The sequence below is a fragment of the Canis lupus genome, chromosome 33 (genome assembly GCF_003254725.2).
Source record: "Canis lupus dingo isolate Sandy chromosome 33, ASM325472v2, whole genome shotgun sequence".
Taxonomy (NCBI): Eukaryota; Metazoa; Chordata; class Mammalia; order Carnivora; family Canidae; genus Canis; species Canis lupus.
Genome location: NC_064275.1, coordinates 7,277,401 through 7,302,343, shown reverse-complemented (window position 1 = coordinate 7,302,343; position 24,943 = coordinate 7,277,401). Strand labels below are relative to the sequence as shown.

General features: G+C 39.0%; 1 protein-coding gene across 9 annotated transcripts in view; it reads right to left on the bottom strand.

Moving 5' to 3' along the window:
- TMEM45A (transmembrane protein 45A) overlaps positions 1-24,943 on the bottom strand; it is a 65,608-nt gene that overhangs the window by 4,084 nt on the left and 36,581 nt on the right. For 5 of the 9 annotated variants that reach the window (XM_025416455.3, XM_025416489.3, XM_035710137.2 and 2 more), the window contains exons 2-5: positions 11,376-11,567; positions 9,949-10,161; positions 8,403-8,587; positions 754-899 (exon numbers count right to left, since the gene is read on the bottom strand). In XM_025416455.3, coding sequence (XP_025272240.1) covers positions 754-899; positions 8,403-8,587; positions 9,949-10,161; positions 11,376-11,565 — 734 coding nt within the window. In that variant the 5' untranslated portion in view covers positions 11,566-11,567. Of the gene's footprint in view, positions 1-753; positions 900-8,402; positions 8,588-9,948; positions 10,162-11,375; positions 11,568-15,775; positions 15,842-17,070; positions 17,235-24,943 lie in introns of those variants that run through there. The other 4 variants (XM_025416474.3, XM_035710136.1, XM_025416470.3 and 1 more) reach the window with 3 other exon arrangements.

Below are 24,943 nucleotides of genomic sequence, written 5' to 3'. Positions count from 1 at the left end.
TGCATTTTGTGATACAGAAGGAAAAGGAGGAGAACGTGGAAAATAATAAAAAGAACAAGAATAACAAGAAGAATAACCTCTGCTGTGCCCTTATTATCTCCCAAGCAGTTTAAATACATATCTCATTTAGGTACTATTATTATTCCCATTTTGTAAACAACAAAACTGAGACTTTATGTGTTCACGTAATTTGCCCAAAGCCATACTGATGAGAGGTAGTAGAGCTAGGAATATGTGTTTTGTCAATCTGTTATATTGCTCTTCATCCATTGTGAAACATTTCATAAGGGTCTAAAAACATGATTTTTCAACTGAATCTTACTGTTAGAAATATTAGAGTAAATGTGAAATTAATCATGGATTCAAATTTGATGGGATACATGAATGTTGTTTAAAAAATGACACCAAGCTTATGAATTGCTATGATTGATGTACATGTGGGCAAATGGAGGGCTCCCTGCTGGGATGGAGAAGACCATTTGGAAAAGGAAACAGCCTATGCAAAGACAGGAAGGCCCAGAAAAGTGTGCTGAGGGGTGGCACATAGGTCAGAGACACAGCTGAGACACTTCTGAGTGAGTCTAACTTTAAACCAGCATTTCTTCTTTCAAGGGGGAATTGCTAGGTTTGCAGATAATTCTCTGGTACATTACCCTGTCTTATGGAATACTAAAGAATGAAGTTCCCTTTTAAGTCTCAATGATCATATACCAAGGAACAGAATTTATATGAACAAAAAAATCACTAACTTACCAAGTGACAAAGGCATAAATCATTCCAACGACGACTATGTTTAATGCATAATGCCAACAAAAGCATATGGTAAGAAACATAACATTGTTATGATCCATTGTATCCCATGCAGGACCTCCACTGGGGGGATAAAGGACAAAACCAATCTGTAATTTAAAACAAAAAGCACATATTAAAATAATCAGCCACATTCCCAAAGATAGTACATTTCAAAATGGTTGGTTCCAAGATTAATCTTAACTAAGGTAACTCCGATTATCTGAGATGCCACAGATAAGACATCAGGCCTTACTGCCTGCTTTAGTTACAGATAGCATCTACCAGGTAATATTTTTGGAAAAAATGTTAAGGATATTTGAAGATCAATTTTCAAAATATGAATAGGAATCATCTCTATGGATTAGCAGACTTTCAGAGAATGTGCCAGGTTTCTTAGTTGTGCAGTTTCACTCCATTATTTCAACACTAGGGTACAAAAAAGGTTTCAAAATAAATAAATGCTCACAGCTAACATCATATTCAACAATAAAAGACTGAAAGCTTTTCCCCTACAATCAACAAGAAGATGAACAAATATTCATCTTACCTGGAATAGGTAAATTCATGGAAACAAAAAGCAAATTAGGGGTTTTCAGGGACTGGGAGGAGAATGAAAGACAATGATTGCTTCAGGGTCCTGGGCTTTCCTTCTAAGGCAATGAACTGAATAGAGGTAGGAGTTGCTCAATATTATGAATGTACTTAAGTGGCACTGAATTATATATTCTAAAACAGTTAATTCTGTTATGTAAATTTTATCCCAACAAAAAATAAGATGATAGATACATAGAGAAAGAGAGAGAGAGAGAGAGATGGATGGATGATGGACAGATGGGAGGATGGACATATGTCAGATCTCTAGAACAAAATGAAATACAATACCAAGATAATTACATGAATAATTATATGAATGTCCACCATATTGGCTAACTACATGTCAGTTACAGTGCTTGGGAGTTTTCCTTAAAATGGCCTTTAAATGAGATATTAGTAATCCCATTTTAATGTATTATTGTCTTTATCCTCCAGATGAGAAAATTGGGTGGCTTCATAATTTTCCCAGGATCACATATCTAATAAATGAAATGTTATAGGAACAAAAAAAAAAGCATTTAATCCATAAGGTTGAGTGAAACTTTAATTCCATTTCTGTTTGAAATTTCAAATAACATGAGTAAAAGGAAAAAACAAGACTTAGGCTTTAATCACTTGTCATTTCCCATTTTAAAGGATTCCCTTTAGTTGGAAAGAGAATTACCATTTGTACCACCTGCTAGATGTACTGCTGTGTGTGGGGCATCTTAACCTCATTCATACATAAACTTCACAATATTTCTGTCCTCATAATAACTTCAAGAATAAGATACCTTTATCCCATGCTTCTCATGCCTTCCTCTTGCAGCAACTCATGAAAGGTGGCAGAGAAATTATGTCACGTAAGTATCTATTAGGGAGAGTTGAGTGTAATGTACTATGCACCAGCTCCCCAGTTCCTACCTATTGGTCCTCCCAATGTCCTCCCAATGCCATCCACCCAACCACTCCGGCTTGGGGAGTGATTTGCTACAGCTCCCAGAGGTAAGGGTTAGCAGTTGTTGTGGGTCATATTGTGTGTCTCCAAAAGGACATGCTGATGTCCTAACACTTGGTGCCTGTGAATGTGACCTTATTTGGAAATAAGATCTTTGCAGATATCATCAACTTGAGATGAGGTCATACTGGATTAGAACTGGCCCTCAATCCAATAACTGGTGTCCTTTTTATGGAAGGCCATGTGAAGACACAGGGACACAGAAACACACAGGTGTGACTATGGAGGCAGAGGTTGAGGTTACACTGCCATACACCAAGGGATGTTAAGGATGGCTGGCCACTCTCTGGGAGCTGGGCCCCCAGGAAGGAACCAACATGCTGACCCCTTGATTTCTGGACTTCTGGCCTCCAGAACAGTGATAGAGATAGATAGATTGGATAGATTGGATAGATAGACTGGATACATAGATCAGATAAGTCATCCAATTTGCAGGACTTTGTTATTGTAGCCCTAGGATACTAATATAGGAGCTAAGACCAAAAGAGGCAAAGGAGTATCACTCATCCTAAACCTCAAGCCCAACACATTGGTGGTTCTCATCCATCTTTCAAATACCAATTCAACTTTACCTGCCCCTGGTAAAGCATAGAATATATAGTGTACACTCATGTGATTAACAGGGCAGAACCAGACTCCAGATCCATGGCTGCCTGACTACATTCCCAGGGACTTCTTCTTCCACACACTAAGCACAATTGTGTTTTGGAGCTTCTAAAATAAATATCTTAAGTCACCTTCATTGGTCATCACCAATTCTACCAGTCAAGGGTTTACTGTTATATAGCAAAAAGAAAGAAAAAGAGAAAGAAAGAAAGAAAGAAAGAAAGAAAGAAAGAAAGAAAGAAAGAAAGAAAGAAAGAAAGAAAGAAAGAAAGAAAGAGTTGAATACCTCTCATTGCTAATCTCCTTGAGACCCTCAGAGCCTGACACCGAAAGCTAAATTCTTAACCAAAGACCACTGTGAAGCCTATGAACTGAGTTAATTGATGTGATTATTTTGAAAACATTCCAAAGTCATTTCAGGCTAAAAGCAAGTGAATTAGGAAAGCTGAAAAACAATGGCCAGAATACGCCACAGCTCATTAAATCGTCCTCTAAATACAGAATCAGCCACTACTCTTACATTGGCTGTTCTAATTTGCTTCCTAATGTAAAATTCCAACCAAAAAAAGGTCTGAAAAAGAATTTTTTCTTGCTGTATCTTCTAGGTCATTCCTGAACATCTGTTTCTGACTAGTTTAAGCTTCCTTAATATTACGTTTAAAATGTAAATAACTATCTTCTCTACTATACAAGCAAGCCAGGGCCCCATTTCCTATAGGGAGTTTGAATTTCCTAACATTCTAGGTCTTATTCTCTAATCACTTATTTCAACACTATTAGACTTTTTTTTTTTAAGATTTTATTTATTTACTCATGAGAGACACAGAGAGAGAGAGAGAGGCAGAGACACAGGCAGAGGGAGAAGCAGACCCCACGCAGGGAGCCCAGCATGGGACTGGATCCCAGGTCTCCAGGATCAGGCCCTGGGCTGAAGGCGGCACTAAACCACTAGGCCACCCAGGGTGCCCTCAACACTATTAGCCTTAAACGAGAGTTTGATCTACCATTTCAGACCTCAGACCACTACCACTTAGATCTTTTGGACATCTTTGAGTAAACTTTTATCTTTCTTAAAAGCAAAACAAGGCTGAATTTTTCCTTGGGCTCAGCCATCTGGGAAGTCGTGGGACGAGTCCCCTGAGCAGTTAGCGGGGGTGGGTGGGTGATGCCCCAGAAGTGACTGTTCCAAGTAATGGGAAGCAAAGACAAAAGTCTTCCTCCTCCCCTGATCATCTCTGGGCCTTGACTCTGACAATGATGGGAGGCAACTTGGAAATGACAAAGTGCAAAAGTGAGCTTCAGAAATCTTCTCCCACGGGGCGCCTGGGTGGCTCAGTCAATTGAGCACCTGACTCTTGATTTTGGCTCAGGTCATGACCTTAGGGTCATGGTATGGAGCGGCCCCCCCCCCCCCAACTTTCCCACTCCCTGACCAGGGCTCTAAGCTCAGTGGGGAACCTGCTTGAGATTCTCTCTCTCCCTCTCCATCTGCCCCTCACCCCCAGCTGACGTGCATGCACGCTCTCTCCCCCTCCCTTTTTCTCTCAAATAGATAAGTCTTAAAAAAAGAAAGAAAGAAAGAAATATCCTCCCACAAAGAGTCTCAGAGAAACCATGATTCATGGAATGAATGGGCCTGAAGAGTATCTTTTTTTTTTAATCTTTTTCTTTTTTTAAATTGCATAATATGCATAGGTTTTTGTGGAGAGCAAAATGGAGTCTCTCATGTCAAGCAAGGGGCTGCGTCAAGCAATGACACAAGCAGCTAAGGTACGGAAGCAAGGAGATATCGCCAGGACCAATGTCAGCTGACCCCCCAGAGCTGAGAACAAGCTGAACCAGAGAGGGCTGCAGGGACCCAAAACCGATGAAATCCCTTTCAAAAGGGAAGGATTTTGGCAGCAAACTATCAGACTCTTCAGACCTGCCCTTCTATGTCTGACCCCTTAAAAAAGGCAACTGCCACTGAAGGCTCTGCCCGAATGATCTCGGGGGCAGAACCGAGAACCTTCACTGCTTGAACATTAAAAGCATCAAGTGCCCCAAGCTGACCCGGCCTAACTGGAGGCCTTATCTCAACCGAGCGCCCACAGACTGACTTCACCTGTGCTTCCTCAACTCCTCCCCCTTCTGTGGTCTCGTTTGTCGTGGGGCTTGTCTTCTGTCCTGCTCTGTGCACTGTGTAAGAAGGCAAATTTAATCACATGGTGAAATGTCCTTGAGTTTGGAATCCTGAACCTGCTTTATAATTGTGATTTAACTTTGCTTTATGATCGAGTAAAGCTGACATTGTAGACAGACACAACTCGTGTGTGCTCATGACAGCTTTTGAGAAAACATATGTGACTGTAATAAGGGTCGGGAAGGAAAATGTTTTTATAGGTTGGGAGTGTAATTCCCTCTAGGTTGACCTATTAGTCCCTCATTTATGTATGACAGGAAAAAATGGCCAAGCTGAACATTTGCTTCATTCATTTCGCATCTCCTTATTTAGAATTGCAAGAGCCTAGGTGTGCTAATCTGTCGTGTATGTTGTGCATGCACTAGGATTCACCATCTGTGGACAAGTAGAGAGAAAATACAGTGAAAGGCAAGGCACAATGTCATATTATCAGCTTAAGGCAGAGTTTTGGCCATAAAATTCATATAACACACATAGCATCAAAATAAAAGCAGAATGAATTCACCTTCGTCTCTAGACATTTTTGTTTCAGAGGAATCTGAGGGGAGAGGGAGGTTCTACAGCTAAACCTTCATTTCCTGCCAGTGTGTGTGTTTGTATTGGTATTAAATGTTCATTTTCCTTTAGGCCTCCAAACGTTATTTAGTCTAGCCTCCAGGTAAAAAAAGAAACTAGTCTAGACATACTGATAGATGGAAAAGATTTTTAAATAGTCACAGATTTACACCCAAAGATTTTAACCTCATAGCTCTTTCCTAGAAAAGCTTTTGGTAAAATATGAAAACATTATTTCTCTGCCAAAAGGGACAACATTAGGTCAGCCTGTTCTCAGTTGTGATAGCCCATGCTTCTTTCCTCAGATTCTTAATCATTAATTATTAATGGAACACTAATTCACTTCATTAATTCTGCTCTTTATTATTCCTTTTTTTCTTTTTTCTCTCCTTGGGTTTCCCCTTTTGTTCTTACTTTCTACCTTCTTTATTTAAATATTTAGCTCTTTGGGATGCCTGGGTGGCTCAGTGGTTGAGCATCTGCCTTCAGCTCAGGGCATGACCCTGGGGTCCTGTGATCGAGTCCTGCATCAGGCTTCCTGCAGGGAGCCTGCTTCTCCCTCTGCCTGTGTCTCTGCCTCTGTGTCTCTCATGAATAAATAAATAATATCTTTAAAAAGAATAAATAAATATTTAGCTCTTTAACCATACTTGATCTAGTAAATATATGTAGAATCCTGAACTCAACAAAGACAACATATACCCTCTTTCAAATACATGCAACATTTACTACCACTGACATTGGGCTATGTCCCCAAAGGAAGTCTCAGCACAACACATTTCAAAGAGAACGTATTCTCTGACTATGAAGCATAAGCTGAAAATGAATAATAAAAATAACATCTTTGTAAACTTAAAAGTGCACCCCTAGTTAACTCACAAATTAAAGATAAAAGCACAATGGAAAATGTAACATTAAAAATTTCCCAAGAGTGAAAAGTACCGCACATCAAATCTTACAGGAGGCAGTTATAATGTGTAGACGGCCAGAGATGTATTTCTTTAGCAACAAGAAAGACTGAAAGAAAATGAGCAATAAACTAAAAAAAAAAAACCAGAATACAGCCTCATAACATTAAAGCAAAAACTGAAAATAAGGAGAAATGGACAAATCCATAACTATAATATAAAACTCTCCATGAGAAAGTGAGAGATCAGTAAGATGAAAAGCAAATAGGAAGATGGAATATATAAATGGCACAAGGAGAGTTCCGAGAGCCTGCCTTCCCTTCCCACCTTGAGAGGAATGCTAGGACTTGCTCTTGAATCACACCAGAGCCCACAGGCCTGCAGTTCAGCTCTCCTCCCACTACCCAGTGCTGTTCTGGTCTGGCCCACGAGGTGGCTTGCCTTGTTTCTGTCTGTGTTATTTCAGTGCAGCTAGGTCATTTTCTTATTTTTTATTTAACATTTTTCTTCTTTTAATTTCCTTTTTTTGTTTTCTAGGTATTTTTCAAATTTCATCTGTCATTGTAATGTGTTTAGAGCAGAGGAGATACACCAAAGTATAAACTCACTGTGTGATAGTGACCACAAGTTAGTTCTTTTGAAATTTTTTCAATCCATCTTTATTTTTGATTAGGGAACGAGTGCACATGGCAAAACATTCCAATTAGAAGATACAGAATGCATGACAGTGTTTTACATTCCATTTATTTAAGTTTTCAGCAGATTATAATCTAACAAAACAACTTTTGTTTACAAACTGATCAAATTAATCAATAATCGATTTTATCACATTATGGATATTTGTTACTTTTTTCGATGTCCTTATCCCTTCAAAATAACCCTTGAAAATAATGCTTCTTTACTATCCCCCACTCCCCACAATCTTTCCACTCTCTCCTATGCTTAACTATCACATCTTTCCTATCTCATTATGACCATGATGTCTTTCTTCCCATCACTGACTAATGCTTTTTTATCACTCCTCCTGAGAAATGCAAATCCCTGCAATCACCTCATCCCAAGTTCCTGCTTTCTGGTGACTAAACATCTCCTCTATCAGACCACATTCATCTTTCACCCCAGACTTACCAGTCTCTATAAAATAGAAGTTCACTAATTGGAACACACGTTTTTGACAACACAACAAGGGTAGGTAGTCAACAGAGTAAAATGAAAAAAGCCTGGGGACTAGGACCCACATTTATTAGATCCTAGTTCCATTACTGTGTGAGTCTGGGATAATAACTTGGTCTCGCTGAGTCATATTAGTAAATTTGGTATAATACCTAGGTCACTGTGAGGACAAAATGAAACAACATGTATGTAAATGTCCTGTAGAATGACTGGCACATACTTGCTTCTCAATAATTAATAATTTCCCCTCCTTCCTGCCTTTCATATATTTCTCGAGCTTATTACCCATTAGGCTGTAAGCTGCTTTGGTATTAGCAACTGCTGCCAACCAAAAGCTCAGAATTCCTACATTATGGGTATTCAAGTGTGTGATTAAAATGGGCATACCCCACTTCCTTCCCCTGACAGCTGCTCTGTCAGCACTCCCACCAGGGCCTCTGGGCTACTCAAAGAAACACCATCTCTCAAAAACCCACATTCTGGCAAGAGGCAGCACATCAGAAAGAAGTCTCCAGTTCTAGATCAAAATACCCCACCAAAGAGAAAAGACTACAGATGGAGACACCAGCTACATTAACTAAAGGCCCCAACTCACCTGCCAGAACCAGCTCCCCTGAAGAAAGATAAAGCTTGTCCGAAGAAGTTCCACAGTGATACTGGTCCGTATGAAGAGCTCCAAGAAGGCAATCAGGCCTGTCACAAAGATGGCCAAGACCAGCAGCTGGTGCACAAAGATGTCCAGCATATCCCGGCCATGAGTGTGATTATACATGATAAAAGCTGATAGAGAGGGAGAAAATTATTTCTCTTTTTAAGTGAAACCAAAGGTCATCCACCATTTTTCTCCTTTCTCTCTCTCCCCTGCTCCATAGAATTTCACACATATACACATGCACACACATGTACAGATGCAAAATTTGTCCAAAATATCAAATGCTCTCTGCTTACCATAATAATGGAAACTTCTAGCATTTTTAGCATCATCACTACCTCTTAAGAATAGAGATATAACACTTCTTTTCCCTTTCCCAGACTTTATTTCCTTGTCTAACGTATCACAACATTTTCAACTAACTATATTTCAAAGTATCTTCTATGCAGGAGGATGAATAATAAGTGTGATGGGGGCAGGGGAACAAGAGTTAAGGTGAATACACAGGTGAATGAGACAAATCCTTGCCTTAAGGAATTTGGTCCATTGGAGTAAGCAAATATATATATACACACACACAAATCTTTGATGGGTATGACAAGATGCTCTGGAAGCTCGCAAGAAGTAGTAACTACCTATATTTTTTAATCCCATGAGCAGATTCCAGCTTTATCTTCAACCTTTTCATTTAGATGAGAAAGAAAAGATGTTCATTCAAAATATGGTGATACCGTGAGATAATGAGAATCATGCTGTTGGTTGTCGATGCCTATCTTTGAGTTAGCCTTTGTTCTCAGGGAGGGGTTGGAAAAATTCCTTATCTTCATATGTGGGAAGGAAGGTAGACAGTTAGGAAATGACTGCCTCCTGATAATTTGGGGCTTTTTTAGTTCCATAAGCAATGTATTCCTTACAAATACAATATGAGAAAACAAATTACTAAACATCTGTTTTCCCTCCATAGTAACAGGGACATCAACTGAACAAAAAGTGTTATTAACCTCTCAAAAATAGGACCTCTTCTTTTTATGTGACTGATTTTTTTAACCCTACTTATCATGTGATGGTGGAGTTTCATTATACTAATATGAAAGACTGGTTAGTAGGTTAGGAGGTCACTGTGAGTGGTCTCCTTGTTTCAGGATATTCATGCTTCACTACCGTGAGCCCACTTGTTCAAAATGGAAATAATGATATTTTCCAGAAAAAACTTAAATAACCATGGTAGGTGGTTCTTTGAGAATGATGCAAAATGTGAATAAAGCACATCAAATGATAGTGCTTGTCCTGTTGCACTATATGAATACATGCCAAGGATTTTTACTCCCTGGCATCCTATGTAGGACATCTGACTGTTTCATCATGATGGCTCAACAGATGATCCAACTGACCAAGGTGGCAGCAAGACACGAAAAGAATGTTAGTGTACAGGGCTAGACAAGTGTCCAAGGATAGTGTAAGGTACAGGAAAATACTCACTTATACTTACCCTCCACAAATAAGGCATTCGACAACATTAACTTGGTTAAGGAGGTGGGAAGTGAACTGATGATAAAACATAAGATGTTCGCCACACCCAGCAGCCCAAAGAAGAAATACATGGTGAAATGATGCCAGTTTAGGAGTTCGACCCACTGGCCCTCTTTATAGTTGTATAAGGCCAAGTGGGGCCCTCCAGGAATAAACTGCTCCCCAATCATGCCTGCAAAGGAATGTATCACAGTTTTAGTACCTTTCTCCATAACTTCACAAAGAAAGTGGGTAGATGCACGATTAACCACAGCTTATTCAAATCTAGTGTCCCATGATCCTGATTCTTCTTTCTGGGCTGTCCCCTAACAGCTAAGCACTGGTGCTTAGGCTGGTTTTAGAGGTTCAAACACCAGTTTGGATGATCAACTTTTAGTCAAAGATAGCCACGTTAGTCAAACAAATAGTTATTTCAGATCTTCAAAGCTGAGCATTTCAGGTCTTCTTAGCTCCCTGATCAGTCAGGTCCACTGATGGTCTTAGGTCCCGTTTTCATCCAATGACTAGATAAATCCTACAAAGGCTGATTACTGCCTTCTGACACCTCCTTCGTTGTTGGATAGCTGCCAGGAAGTGAGGAGTTGTGCTTGATTTAGAATAAAAACACCAGAGTTCAATTTTTCCCCAATTAAGGATAACTGAGAAAACACAGATTACAGCACATGGTCTAGTCAGTTACACAAACAGCAAAACTTTCTTTAAAATGCTGTCATTCGATGGAATTTGGCAAGCCCATTTCTCTCTTTGGAAATGGCTGCTCGGTAATCTCATGTCCATAGTAAAGACCTATTGCCATGAATAAAGCATGAAGAAATCCAAAGGGAAATGAGGAAATGCTGTCTTTCACAAAGGAAAGACTACAGTGGAATTCTAAAAACACAGAAAAATTTCACAGAATCTTAGAAGTCATCTGGCCTAACTTCCCTTTCCAATTTAGGATTCACACAAAAAGGACGAATGTACAAAGCAAGGTCTTCCTCAGTCTGACCCATCTGCAACAACTTATGATTGAAGCTTTCCCACAATTACATGATTATTTTGGTATCGTTTTGAAACATGGTTTCTGATAGAGTTAACTCTTTCAGGCATCAGAATAAATGATATAAAATTATTTCAGAGCTTCCAACTAATTCTATAAAGGAAATTCACCTTGAGTGGGCAGACAAGTCAATATCTTTGACTCATTAAGGAATAGACCTTTGTGTAAACTTGAAGTGTCACCTTCTAACAAATTATAGCAGATAGAAATTACAATTAGAATATATGTTCAGAGATATTTTTTAATAAAAATTCATTTTAGCAATTTCTTGATTTGATACATAGTTTTCTCATTGTATGTAGAAATACCCAAAAGGAGAAAACAGAATACAGAAATTGTCCACTCACCAGTGATTGCCATGCCAATTATTATGAGTCCCTCAAAAACTTCTATTCGCTGGAATAATGCTTTGGAACCAAGGTAGGAAGTCCGTTTGTGCTTTTTGCAGGCATATTTCAGAATACACTTTACGGTCCACCAAATACCCATGATAATGAAGAAGGTTCCAGGGAGGGCATGACCTTTGAAGCTCCCCATGTCTACCAAGATAAGAACATATAGAAAATGAAGATATTTTGTTTCCAGAACTTAGCCAGAACATGGCTCGTTAGCATAAAATACACTGTTTTCTGATGAGTATGGATACACCATTGATTTAAGAGGATTCAATATCACCGTCAACAGTGGTAGGTTCACTGCGATATCAACAATACCAACAAGAAGAAAACTTCGTATTTGTTGAACACTTACCTTGTGCTAGGTACTATGTCAAGCATTTCACACACAATCTCTACCCATATTTTTACAACATATCCATTTTCAATTGGGATTAACTAGTTTAGACAGTTAAGTGACTTGCCCAAATCTCACAACTATTTTTTTAATTTATTTTGTATTGGTGTTCAATTTACCAACATACAGAATAACCCCCAGTGCCCATCACCCATTCACTCCCACCCCCCGACCTCCTCCCCTTCTACCACCCCTAGTTCGTTTCCCAGAGTTAGCAGTCTTTACGTTCTGTCTCCCTTTCTGGTATTTCCCACACATTTCTTCTCCCTTCCCTTATATTCCCTTTCACTATTATTTATATTCCCCAAATGTATGAGAACATATAATGTTTGTCCTCTGACTGACTTACTTCACTCAGCATAATACCCTCCAGTTCCATCCACGTTGAAGCAAATGGTGGGTATTTGTCATTTCTAATAGCTGAGTAATATTCCATTGTATGCAAATCTCACAACTATTAAGCAAGAGTTCTGTTGTTTTTAATAGAGAGCTTAAGAATTTCATAAAATGATAGCATGCGCTATACCATATAGTTACACTTTAAGCATATTTGGAGGAAACTAATATGAAAGTTTTACCTATGTTTAACACTTGAAATGACATTAAGTTGCCTATAATTTTTTAAGTGATTTCAAAGTATCAAGTATATAAGAGAGAACAGTAGTGCTCATCAAATATTCAAGTGTTCCTCCATACACTTTTCACAGCCTCTTCTTTAGGTGAATCAAAACCATGTTTTTAAAAAGTATGGAGGTGCCTCAAAAAGTTAAAAATATAATTACCCTATAACCCAGCAATTGCACTAGTAGGTATTCACCTAAAGGATACAAAAATACAGATTCAAAGGGGTACATGCACCCCGATGTTTATAGCAGCACTATGAACATTAGCCAAACTATGGAAAAAAGTCTAAGTGTCCATTGACTGATGAATGGATAAAGAAGAGGTGGTATGTATACACAATGGACTGTTACACGGCCATAAAAAGAATAAAATCTTGCCATTTGCAACGATGTGCATAGAACTAGAGTGCGAAGCAAAGTAAGTCTGTTAAAGAAAAACAAAGACCACATGATTTTACTCATATGTGTAACTTAAGAAACAAAACATGAAAATAGGAGAAGTAAAAGAGAGAGAGAGCGCACCAAACCATAAAAGACTCTTAACTATAGAGAATAAACTGAGGGTTGATGGCGGGGAGGTCGGGGAGGAGGATGGGCTAAATGGTTGATGGGTATTAAGAAGGACACTTGTGATGAGTACAGGGTGCTGTATGTAAGTGATGAATCACTAAATTCTACTCTTGAAATCAACCTACACTATATGTTAACTAACTTCCACTTAAATAGAAACTTGTGAAAAAAATATTTTATCCTACCTAAACAAACAAACAAAAAACGTGTTTCTAGTTCTGGTCAATGGACTTTGGCATTTGTCATTTCCAGGCTGAGTGAGTTAAGAGCCTACATGACTCCTTTAACTCTCCTCTCCCTTGCCTTGGCAACCTTGGCATGGCTTATCCCCAACATAATGGATGGCCAACCAGTCTGCTTCAGATTAACTGTGCTAAATTATTGAAGCTTTAAGGTTTAAGAGCTTAACCCAGCCTATCTAGATGAGTATCAAGCCAAATCAAATTGTAAATTCCATTTACCCAATTGTTACGTAAATGGTACGGCAAATAATAAAAAGAAATATCCTCCATTTTTTATCAATGCTATAGAGAACCAGTCTTGAATTATGTGAGCAGCCCTTTGCTCAAAGGTACTGTACCATCAACAGAAAAATGAAGAGAGAATCCAGAATCAGCTTTATGAATCTCAGTAGGCCAAATGTAAGAGAACGGATGAAAGGAGATTTCAGGCTCCCCTTGGCCCACCAGAGTGCTTTATATCCTTGAGCCGGTACTGGGCATTTCAGTTCAGGGAAGACCCCTTTGGGTTACTTATGCATCCTGCACAACTGTAAATTTCAGAGGGGGAATCGTGAAGTTAACTCAAACAGTAAGAGACTCTTAAATTTCCAGTCGAGCCCTCAGGTGGACATTTTGGCACACCCTTGAGTCATCCAAACCTTCTAAGTGACCCTGAATCAATACATTTGACTCTTGAACAACACAGGGTGGAAATGCTTGGGCCCACTTTTATGCAGATTTTTCACAGTACAGTATTATAAATGTATATCCTCTTCCTTATGAATGTCTTAATAGCATTTTCTTTCCTCTAGCTTACTTTATTGTAATTATACAGTATATAATATATGTAGCATACAAAATATGCATTAATTGATTATGTTATCAATAAGGTCTCCAGTCAACAATAGGCAACTAGCAGTTCAGTTTTGGGAGAGTCAAGGGTAATATATGGATTTTTGACTGTGTAGGGGGTTGGCACGCCTAACTCCCATGTTGCTCAAGGGTCAACTGTGTATCACATAGTACTGAGTGCCCATTCTTGTCCTAACTCTGCCTCTAATTAGTGCTGTGGTTTGGGGCATGTCCCTTAACCTCTCTGAGCCTTAGTTATTAACAAAAGAAGGGGGTGGCCTAGATCTGAATCCTAACTTGACTATTTACTAGCTACATGACTTCGGTAAATTATTTAACTTCTCAGTGACTCTGTTTCTTCTTCTGTAAAATGGGACAAAGAATAATACCTACCTTCTAAAATTAAAATATATTCCTCCTAAAGCAAATAAGTCACAAATAAGTATTAAGCAAGCTCATGTTATCCTAACCCACCTCAAACTACCAAAGTAGAGCAAAAGTAAAATCAAATGAGAAATTCTACTTGGACACTAACTGCTGAAAAGTAACATGCATCTATATAATTCTTTTGGCAATCATTCATGTACTGTTTATAATACTTCTGCTGTTGTCTTAGAGGGTTATTGGAATCTTTTGTAGTTGTTTAATTCTTTGACTGCATTTAAAGAATAAGCTTCTTGAAAGTGGGGACCACAAATCTATTCTTTCTCCCCTCCACCACTGAACCTGGATAGCATCTTATACACTATGAAGTTCTAAATTAACAAGAGTAACTAAGCCCTTTTTATAATATAATATCATATATTTATAAAAATCTCTACTCTGATGTCTCAAAGCTCACTCATACTCAGCATACCTACAAATTGAACTAATCATCTTATCTACCCACCCACTACCAGAAAATAATTTTCTCCTAGTCACTTATTTTGTTAACATCACTACCAATAACTTACTTGCCCAAACTCAAAATATGAAAACATCCTAGTGTCCACCTAAGTCTCTGAAAACTAATTGATTATTAAGACCTATTGTTTCTACTGCCTTACATCAACTCTCCCCTGCCCCAAATTTGGCTAATTCCCCTTGCTTTTTCAATTTTATCTGCTTAGAGAAATCTTCCCTGATGGCCCAAAGAGGCGAAGGCCCCCTTATACCTTCTCAAGGTACCTAGTTCTTATTTTAATGAATTCTTTGTGTGATTAGTTATTGAAGGTCTGTCCTCTTCATTAGCTTCTATGTCCATCACTCTTGAGAGCCTGTGTAGAGGGCAATTGGGGCCTCAGAGTTAGGAGGCTAGGCTGTCTTCCATTTTTTATGCCCTGACAAATTTTAAAAAGGAAGAAAATGCCAAAACAGAGTCACAGAAACCATGGTTGCTTTGCAATGTTTAGATTTACCCGACAAACACCTTCAATACACATGTAAAACATATCACCTATGTTGGAGATTAATATGAAAATTTAAATCTGGGGCCCTTCCTAAATGTGTAGCTCTGACCAAATCATTTTCCTGATCCACCTCTATGACCAACATTATAATAGGTTCCTGCTCCCCTAAAAGGTGAGTGAACCAATATATATTTCAGCACAGCCACTGCGATGTGATACGGAGGCAATGGGGAGTAGATGGTTTTTTAAATCGGGATATGAGGTAATCAGGGTAGGGAAAGAAATGAAGCATTGCTCCTACCTCGGTTATAGAATCTCTACATCTTTAGCCTTCTAATCTGAAGCAATGTGATGGTTCTATTATTCTCTGTTTAAAAAAAAAAAAAAATGAAGTCAAAGCAGGTTTGCTACATTCACCTGGCTAAGGGCCACAACAGACCCAGTTGCTCCTGGTAATAAAAATGATATTTATTTTATTTCATTTTTCATTGTGAAGAGAAAAAACTGTTCAAATCCTCAAATATCACTTCGCTGTGATCTCCTAGAACACCATTATCCATAAATCTATCTTTTGCTCCCTGCTTTACTATTGCCTGAAGTTGCAATTTACTGCTCAAAAAAGCCAAGTAGTCCAGAGTTTGATTCAATCTAAATCCAAAGAGCAGATGCATTCTCCTTGGAAAGAGAATACAAGGAGGGCTTTTCTTCTCCACATAGCAAATCATACTTGCCAGACAACCAGCAGAAACCTCAGGAAAATCACCAGAATAAGAAACAAAAAGGTCCTTCTTCAATATCCTCCTTGCCTGATATTGCCACTTAAAATAATCTCTTGGGGAAAGGGGTTCATCCAGGCCTGAAATGGTAGGCTTCAAGATTCAATCACCGGCTTCCAGCTGCAATTTATCCCAAAAATTCATACCCTTCCCACATCCAAAAAGAAAGTGTCTGCTTCTAATGACACCGAACATCATCCTCTGGGCTAATGACTAGCAATGACTCCTGATGCCTTCATTGGCCTCTTTTCTTCTCACTGTTCTCCAAACTTACACACTCATTCACCACCCTAAAGGGAAATAGTTTTATTTTATTTTATTTTATTTTGGGAAATAGTTTTAAACTCCAGTACTTAGAGATAATATTGGGCAAATCCCAAGATCTAACTTAGTTGTCAAGTTTTAATTCCCAGTATTACAGTCACATAAACAACAGACAAGGTTTTTGCACAGAAAGAGGAGAGAACTCAAAATAGCTCACAGAAAAATTCTACAGTTTTTTGGTGGAATCTCAACCAAATACTAACTTCAATATAAAATGAATACCATGGGGGGAAAACAAATTAAAATTTTATCTTGAGCCACCACCAAAATGAAGTATTCCTAAATCTTAGTTAGTGATTCGTTTCAAGGCACATTTACAAATCCCAATACACTAAAAAATTTGAACTATATCTTGAACTTCACTTTACCATTTTCTTTAACAGTCAAAACAAAGTTATACAAGCATTTGTAGATCTAAGCTCTCCACCACATTCCATACATTCTCTCTCAAATTTCAACTATTTCAAAAGACTTCTCTTAGTTAGATTATCCTTACCTTCACACTTTCCTCAATGTCAAGTCCAACCCAATTCTCTTCTCCCAAGAATTTTTATCGGTTCCGGCTTCAAGAAGGAAAACGTGATACTGACTAGTCTAACTAATTACTCTTCCTTCTTAGAGACTAAACCAAAATGTTTACGTTTTTCCAGCATGAAGGCAGCAGTTAAACCTTCAGAATATGTCACAATGCCTTCATAAATGTAAATCTTGGGGCCACACCCTTTTAAAATCCCACTTCCTGTCCAAACATTGTGCCATAGACTACTTCTCAAGAAGACTCACCTTGCCACCCACCCACATGATCACTAGCCTCAGACACGTGTTCCCTGCTGTGAGAACCAAAGTACAATAGACCATGTGTAATCTTTGCTATCTCTTCCAGGTCATCAAGATGGACAGAAGACAAGGAGAATGGTATGGCAGCAGTAACATAACAGAGGAGGTCTGATAAGTTCGATAAAGACAAACCATTTCCTAATAATATGCAGTGCCTCAAGCGAAGAGATTATCACAGGGGCTAGGGGTGGAATCATAGCCAAAACCAAAGTTAGAAGAATAAGAAAAGATGAAGGAACAAAATTGCTGTAGGTCATCAATGAAGGTTACTTTCCCTCAAGGAACACACAAACTGGTTGAGACACAAGTGCATAAAGTATTCTAACCAATGTGAGGTTTACACAGAGGGAAATGGAAACAAAGAAGCAGCAGCAGTTTAACTCTAACCTGGAGAGCTAGCAGCTGTTATCCTATCTGTATACAAGTCATATTTCCCCTCTCGATGATAAACCCATGGTGACCAAGGGCCATACCCTCTATCATGCTTTGCAACTAATTAATACTCAATAAATAGCCAGTTAATGATGGCTTCTGCCTGGAACCCCATCACCCTGAAACACTGACCTGGGTGGCAACCAGTATCAGAAACAGCTGATGTGCAGATTTTTGGGACCCACTTCAGATCTACTGAGTCAATCATCAGGGGGAGGCCCATAAGTCTGCATTTTTAATAGGCACTCATCAGTTAATTTTTTTATCTTCTTAAATTTTGAGAACCAAAGGCTTAGACTATGTGAAGAAAGCAGAATGACACCAAGATACTAAAATGTGACTTTCCTATCACCATACTTCAGAGGCCATTTGTCTCCCACCAGTGTCATTGTCATAAACTCTGATGGGTTTGTTCACATCAGGCTTCATACAGGCAGAAGTATGTGGCTCAACAGTTGCTCCAGAGGCCAGAATGATAATATGGCTCCAAGAGAAAATAAGACCCATTCTGGATTGCTGTCATTCTTCTCTATTTTATTTTACCATATATTATTGGGGTATTTTATTTTATTTTGATCTCTTTTATACCCCAGCCTCTTTCACCCAAACCCCTGTCAATCTTTAAATACTAAAACTACCCGTGTCACATGGGCTATTCTTAACCAAACATCCCGGAGGACAAACAGAACTCTACATTAAAAAAAAGACTACAGGAGGAGCCAATCCAAAGGCATATGTATTAAAAAATAAAATCAATAAACAGAAAGTAAGAACAAATGTCATGTTGAATCACCTGCCTGTAACGAACTCTTCAAAGTAAATAGAAGCCTGGACTGTTTCTGTTAGTAGTGGTGCATCTGTAGTGGGAAGGAAGTTAGCATTTGTGGAACATCCACTTCATGCTACTAACTTCTCATGTACCCATTTATTCTATTTTTGAGACAACTCAGCAAGTATTATTTCCACCATTGATATGAGGAAACCGAGACTACAAGAGATTTACTAACCTACTTTAAGTCACAGAGTCAGTTAAGATCAGAGTCAGAATCTCAAGGTCTTATATATTTGATTCCAAATCTCAGACTATTCCTCTAGATAAGGGCAAAGATCAGAAAAGTTTTGTGAATGAACCCAACAACATTCATCAGGTTCCTTTGACTAGGTTAAACACCATAAGGAAAGAGCTTGTTCTTTTAGGACTTCCCACCATTAAGCTGTCAGTACATGTAAAGGAAGTGAAACTCTGCACGTAGCCTAAATACTTATTTACCACTATTATAGTCAGACTCAGAGTCCACAGGGATGCTAACCAAAAGGAAAGCTGGTCTGAGTTGTCTGCAATGTGACTTCACTTGACAAAATGAAGATGCTAGAGATAAGTATTAGTGATGTGGTAAGAACCTAAAGAAATCATCCTATGGTTCTGCTTCATACTGGTTCACAATTCAAGTCAATAAACAATGATTGAGTAATACATACACATCTAACAATCTGCTTCAGGTTATAAAGACTCCATGGTGACCAAGTATATCTATTTTTCATTGTTGCAGCTGGCAATTGTTCTCCAATTTTAAAGACCCAGATGATTAGACTGGGCTTGCCAGAATAATCTCTTCTTCTGAAGGTCATTAAGTTTATCACCTCTGCAGAATCCTTTTTTGCCATATAAAGTAATATATTCACACGTTCCAGGAATCAGAATGTGGTGAGGTGAGGACATCATTCTGTCTACAACACATGTTTACAACATACATGTTTACAGTTTGACAGAACAAAGGAGACAAACACATATGACTATGATACCAAGGAGATGAGCCAAGATTTATGGTAAAGGAATAAAATACTAAAGGTTTGCTGAGCCCCTTCATTTGATTTAGAAGAGTAAGAAAGGCATATAGGATCCTATAAGACCATAAGGACCATTTAAGCTGGACTTTGAAGAATGAGTAGGATTTTGAAAGATTGAGCTGAAAGGGAAGAGCATTCTAGACATAAGAACAGAATGAATAAACTCATGCTGGCAGAAACTTACAGAGAATATTGAAGCTACTTCTACCACAGGAGTAGAAGACAATAGAAAATGCACCTGGAACCCTTACATATATGGGAAGTGGGTAAATGGCAAAAATGATTATACAAATTACCAATCAGTAAAAAAATAGTGTTTTTACAATTGAGTCTCTAGTTCTGAATAAAAATCAGACTAGATCCCTACCTCACATCAGATTAAAAAATAAATTCCAGGTGGAATTTATTGTGAAATTAATTGTGAAAATAATTTTTTTAAAAGATTTATTTATTTATTTATTCATGAGAGACAGAGAGAGAGAGGCAGAGACCCAGGCAGAGGAAGAAGCAGGCTCCCTGCAGGGAGCCCGACGTGGGACTCGATTCCGGGTCTCCAGGATCACACCCTGGGCTGAAGGCAGGCACTAAACCGCTGAGCCCCCCGGGCTGCCCTAAAAATAAAATTTTAAAAATTTTAGTAGAAAATATTTGAAAATCCCTATGACCTTGGGATAGGAAAGGATTTTTTTTTTTTTTTAAGATTTTATTGGCTTATTCATGAGAGACACAGAGAGACAGAGAGAGGCAGAGGGAGAAGCAGGCTCCATGCAGGGAGCCTGATGTGGGACTCGATCCCAGGACGCCTGGATCACGCCCTGGGCCGAAGGCGGCTCCAAACTGCTGAGCAACCGGGGCTGCCCGGAAAGGATTTTTTAAACAAAATACAAAAAAATAAAGTAAGGAAGGACAGGACTGATAAATTTGACCTCTTCAAAAAGTAAAGCTTTTATGTGTGAGTGGCAATGAAACACAGGAAAAGATGCTCAATATCGTTGGTCATTTGGAAAACATTAATTAAAATAACAAATACCAATACTCACCAGAAAGACTAAATTTAAAAAGACTGACAATACTGATGATATTGGCATGGATGTGAACCAACTGGATCTCTTATGCACTCTAAGTAGGAACACAAAATTGTACAGCCCAATTCAAAAGCAGTTTGTCACTTTTTATTTTTTTATTTTTATTTTTATTTTTTAGTTTGTCACTTTTTATAAAGTTAAACATGCACTTACCATTTGACTCAGCCCCTCCACTCTAAGGTGTTTATCCAAGAGAAATTAAAATTATGTCCACACAAAGATTTGTACATGGATACTCACAGTAGCTTTATTCATAATAACCAAAACCCCAGAAATAGTCCAAATGCCAAATCAATTAGTGAATGTATGAACAAACTGAAACATCTCTAAATAAATTTCATCTGTAAAATCAGAGTGATAAAGGTATCTATTTCAGAGGTTTCTTGTGAAGATTAAGTTAAAATGCAAAGTACTGGGAATCCCTGGGTGGCTCAGCGGTTCAGCGCCTGCCTTTGGCCCAGGGCGGGATCCTGGAGACCAGGAATCAAGTCCCACTTGGGCTCCCTGTGTGGGGCCTGCTTCTCCCTCTGCCTGTGTCTCTGCCTCTCTCTCTCTCTCTCTCTCTCTCTCATGAATAAATAAATAAAATCTTTTTTAAAAATGCAAATGCAAAGTACTTACTTGAATGGAAACTGGTAAACATAAAAAAATTTAAAATAAAAAAAAGAAACTGGTAAACACAAAGCAATAAATAAATGTTAGCTATTATTTTGACTTCTAGAAGTTTTAAGATTTTTCTGTTGTTACACAAAATAAATTTAAATTGTTTTTTGCTGAGAACTTTGTGGATCTACCATTCCATCCCCGAACACTCTATTTTCATAACTATTTTACGTGATATGGAAATGAAATTCTATCATCTATAAAAGCCTCTTTCAGTTTCCCTGCTCCTCCCCTTCAATACGAGCCTTCTCTTCATAATCTAAGATAACTGCCAAAGTTGCAACCATCACAATCATGTTCCAGGGTACAGGAGAGAAGAAAGGGCAGGAGTCTCTGTGTCTACTTTTCAATGAGTTTTATTGAAGTATAATTTACATGCAGTAAAATTCACCCCTAAATTTTACAGAGGAAAAAACCGAGACAAAGTTAGAGATGAGCCAAAATGTCCAAGGTCATGGAAGTGATAAGTAATGGAACTTGGATTGATATACAGCCCTGGGTCTATGCCTCTACCACAATGATACCACAAATAAAGTTAAAAGACACATGGCAGACATAGAAGATACATGTAATAAATACACCGCTGATAGTCACAACTCATTTGAGTAGATACCTATAAGCACAATTCTGGATTACATGGTAAAACTATGTTTAGCTTTGTAAGAAATTGCCAAATTGCCTTTTTTTTTTTTTCTTTTAAAGAGGGAGAAAGGGGTGGGAAGGTGCAGAGGGAGAAAGAGAATCTTAAGTAGGCTTCAAACCAAGTGCAGAGCCCTATGCAGGACTCGATCCCACAACCCTGAGATCATGACCTGAGCCGAAATCAAGAGTCAGATACTTAACTGACTGAGTCACCTAGGCACCCCTGCCAAAGTGTCCGCACCATTTTGCATTCCCACCAGGAGTGAATAAGAGAGTTCTTATTTTTCCATATTGTCTCTAGTATTTGCTATTGTCAGTGCTCTGGATTTGGGGCATTCTAATAGGTGTGTAGTGTTATTGCTGTTTTAATTTGCAGTTCCCTAAAGACATACGATGTTGAGGAGCTTTTCATTTGATAATTTGCCATCTGGGTATCTTTTTTTTTTAAGATTTTTAAAGATTTTGTTTATTTATTCATGAGAGACGCACAGAGAGAGGCAGAGACATGGGCAGAGGGAGAAGCAGGTTTCCTGAGAGGGAGCCCAATGTGGGACTTGATCCCAGGACCCGGGACCACAACCCTAGCCAAAGGCAGATGCTCAACAACCGAGCCACCCAGGTGCCCCTTTTGCTCACTTTTTAATTGAGTTATTTATTTCCTCGTTGTTGACCTTTAAGAGTTTTTTGTATATTTCAGATATTAGTTCTCCATCAGAGGTATGGTTTGCAAGTATTTTCTCCCAGACTTGTCTTTTCCTACTCTTAAAAATGCTTCTCAAGGGTGGCTGGGTGGCTCAGTCAGTTTCGCATCTGACTCTTGATCTCAGCTCAGATCTAGGTCTCAGAATCATGACATTAAGCTCTGAGTTGGGCTCTGCACTCGAGATTCTCTCTCCTTCTACCTCTGCCCCTCATGCTTGCACCTCTCCCTCCCTCCCTCCCTCTCAAATAAATAAATAAGTAAGTAAATAAATAAATAAATCTTTTTAAAAGAGTGTTTTTACAGAGAGGAAATTTTTTTAAGATTTTATTTCTTTATTCATGAGAGACACAGAGAGAGAGGCAGAGACACAGGCAGAGGGAGAAGCAGGCTCCATGCAGGGAGCCCGACGTGGGACTCGATCCCGGGTCTCCAGGATCACGCCCTGGGCTGAAGTCAGCGCTCAACCACTGAGCCACCCAGGTTCCCTGGAGTGGAAATTTTTAATTTTCATATGGCCAAACTCACACATATTTCCTTCCATGAATTGTGTACTTGATATTGCATCTAAAAATTCAGCATCCTCCCCAAGCTCTCACACTTAAGCATGATGTTAACTATGGGTTTTGTGTAGCTATTCTATATCAAATTGAGGATGTCCCCCTCTATTCCTATTTTGCTGCTTTTCAGATTTTAAATTGTTTTTCTTAAAAAGAAAACAATAACAACAAAAACCTGAAAAGGTGGTTTAGAGTCAGATAATAGAAAGCTTTAAATGCCAGGTTAAAAAATTTAAACTTTCTTCTATGGGCAAGAACAAGCAACTGAATGTTTTGAGCATCAGAACTTTAAACTCTTCCATAATATGAGAACCTGGTTTTATTTAAAGCTGTCCAGGAGAGGTGACTTCTCCAACTCCTTCAGAAACCCATTCTGCTGAAATCCAAATCTCACCCTCCATTAACCCTGCTTCATAACAAACTTGGATCTCTTGGAGTCCCAAGGAACGTGCTGAACATTTACAATCTTGATGAACTCTTTCAGCAAAGCCATGACTCCTAACCCCAGTATTCAGCTCCCCACCCCCCACCTACAAAAGAAAGCCATGTCACTGTGGTTCAGGGCAGAGACCCAGGCACCCAGTGGCCCAGGCTCAGTATTAAACACATACGGACAAAATGCAATGACCACATCTGAGTCAACAATGTTGACATATTCGTTTGCATCACACCTTCTACCAGGGGAGTTGCTGTTGTCAGGAGCTCTACTGATGAGGACATCTGGAAGAATTCTTGGCCTATCTACAGAGAACACCTCGTAGCCCAATTCTCATGGCCGTGGCTGCCTCACTTCTTCCCCCACCTTCCTGCATCCTGCTCCCTTCTGCCTACCACAACCCATTCTCAGAAAGGCAGCAGAGATGTGTCTGGATTCTAAGCAAATTGCCTCCAACAGCACAGGAACCATCTCGGGAAGGAGAGGTACTTTGGGATCAGATTTCAAATTTCGGCTTCCTTTTGGATTTCTGTGTGTGGACAGGCAGCAGACAGAAGCTAATCCATAGGAGCCCAGAGAGCCAAGAACGTGTAAAAAAGGAAATGATGTGCCAGCGAGGGCTAATGAATCTCTGAGCTCTTGAAATTCACAGGTTTGCAAACCACACCATCATCCCTTCCCACAGCTCATCCACCAGTTGCCCACTGGTGGATGTCCATGCCTTACCAGGCAATTCTGTGAAATATATTCTAACCTGATTTTCCTCTAAAAACCTATTCTAGTCATCCACTTGCTCCTTCCTCCCTGCTGCCAACACACACATAAATACGATTTGATCTGGATCCTTTTCCCTGAGAGCAGGTTCAGGTGTGAGGCCAGGGCTTGGGCCTCCAGTTTTTTCCACGGCATCCAACACACATCCAGCCTTGGCGAGCACCCAGATAACTAACTTTCACCCTGTGTCTGAAGGGACAGTGTGAGACATCAGAGAAAAGAAGTTGTTTTTAATCTGAGGAAATATGTCCTGCCCTGGGAAAGGCTTTTGGTAATTGCTGGCTTTGTGGAAAAGAAATTCAGCTTTCTTTGGAATAAGTGCCTCTAAGTTTGCACAGACATATATCTGGGGATGATAACTAGTGCTCTTGGCTGCCTGCTTACCCATTCAT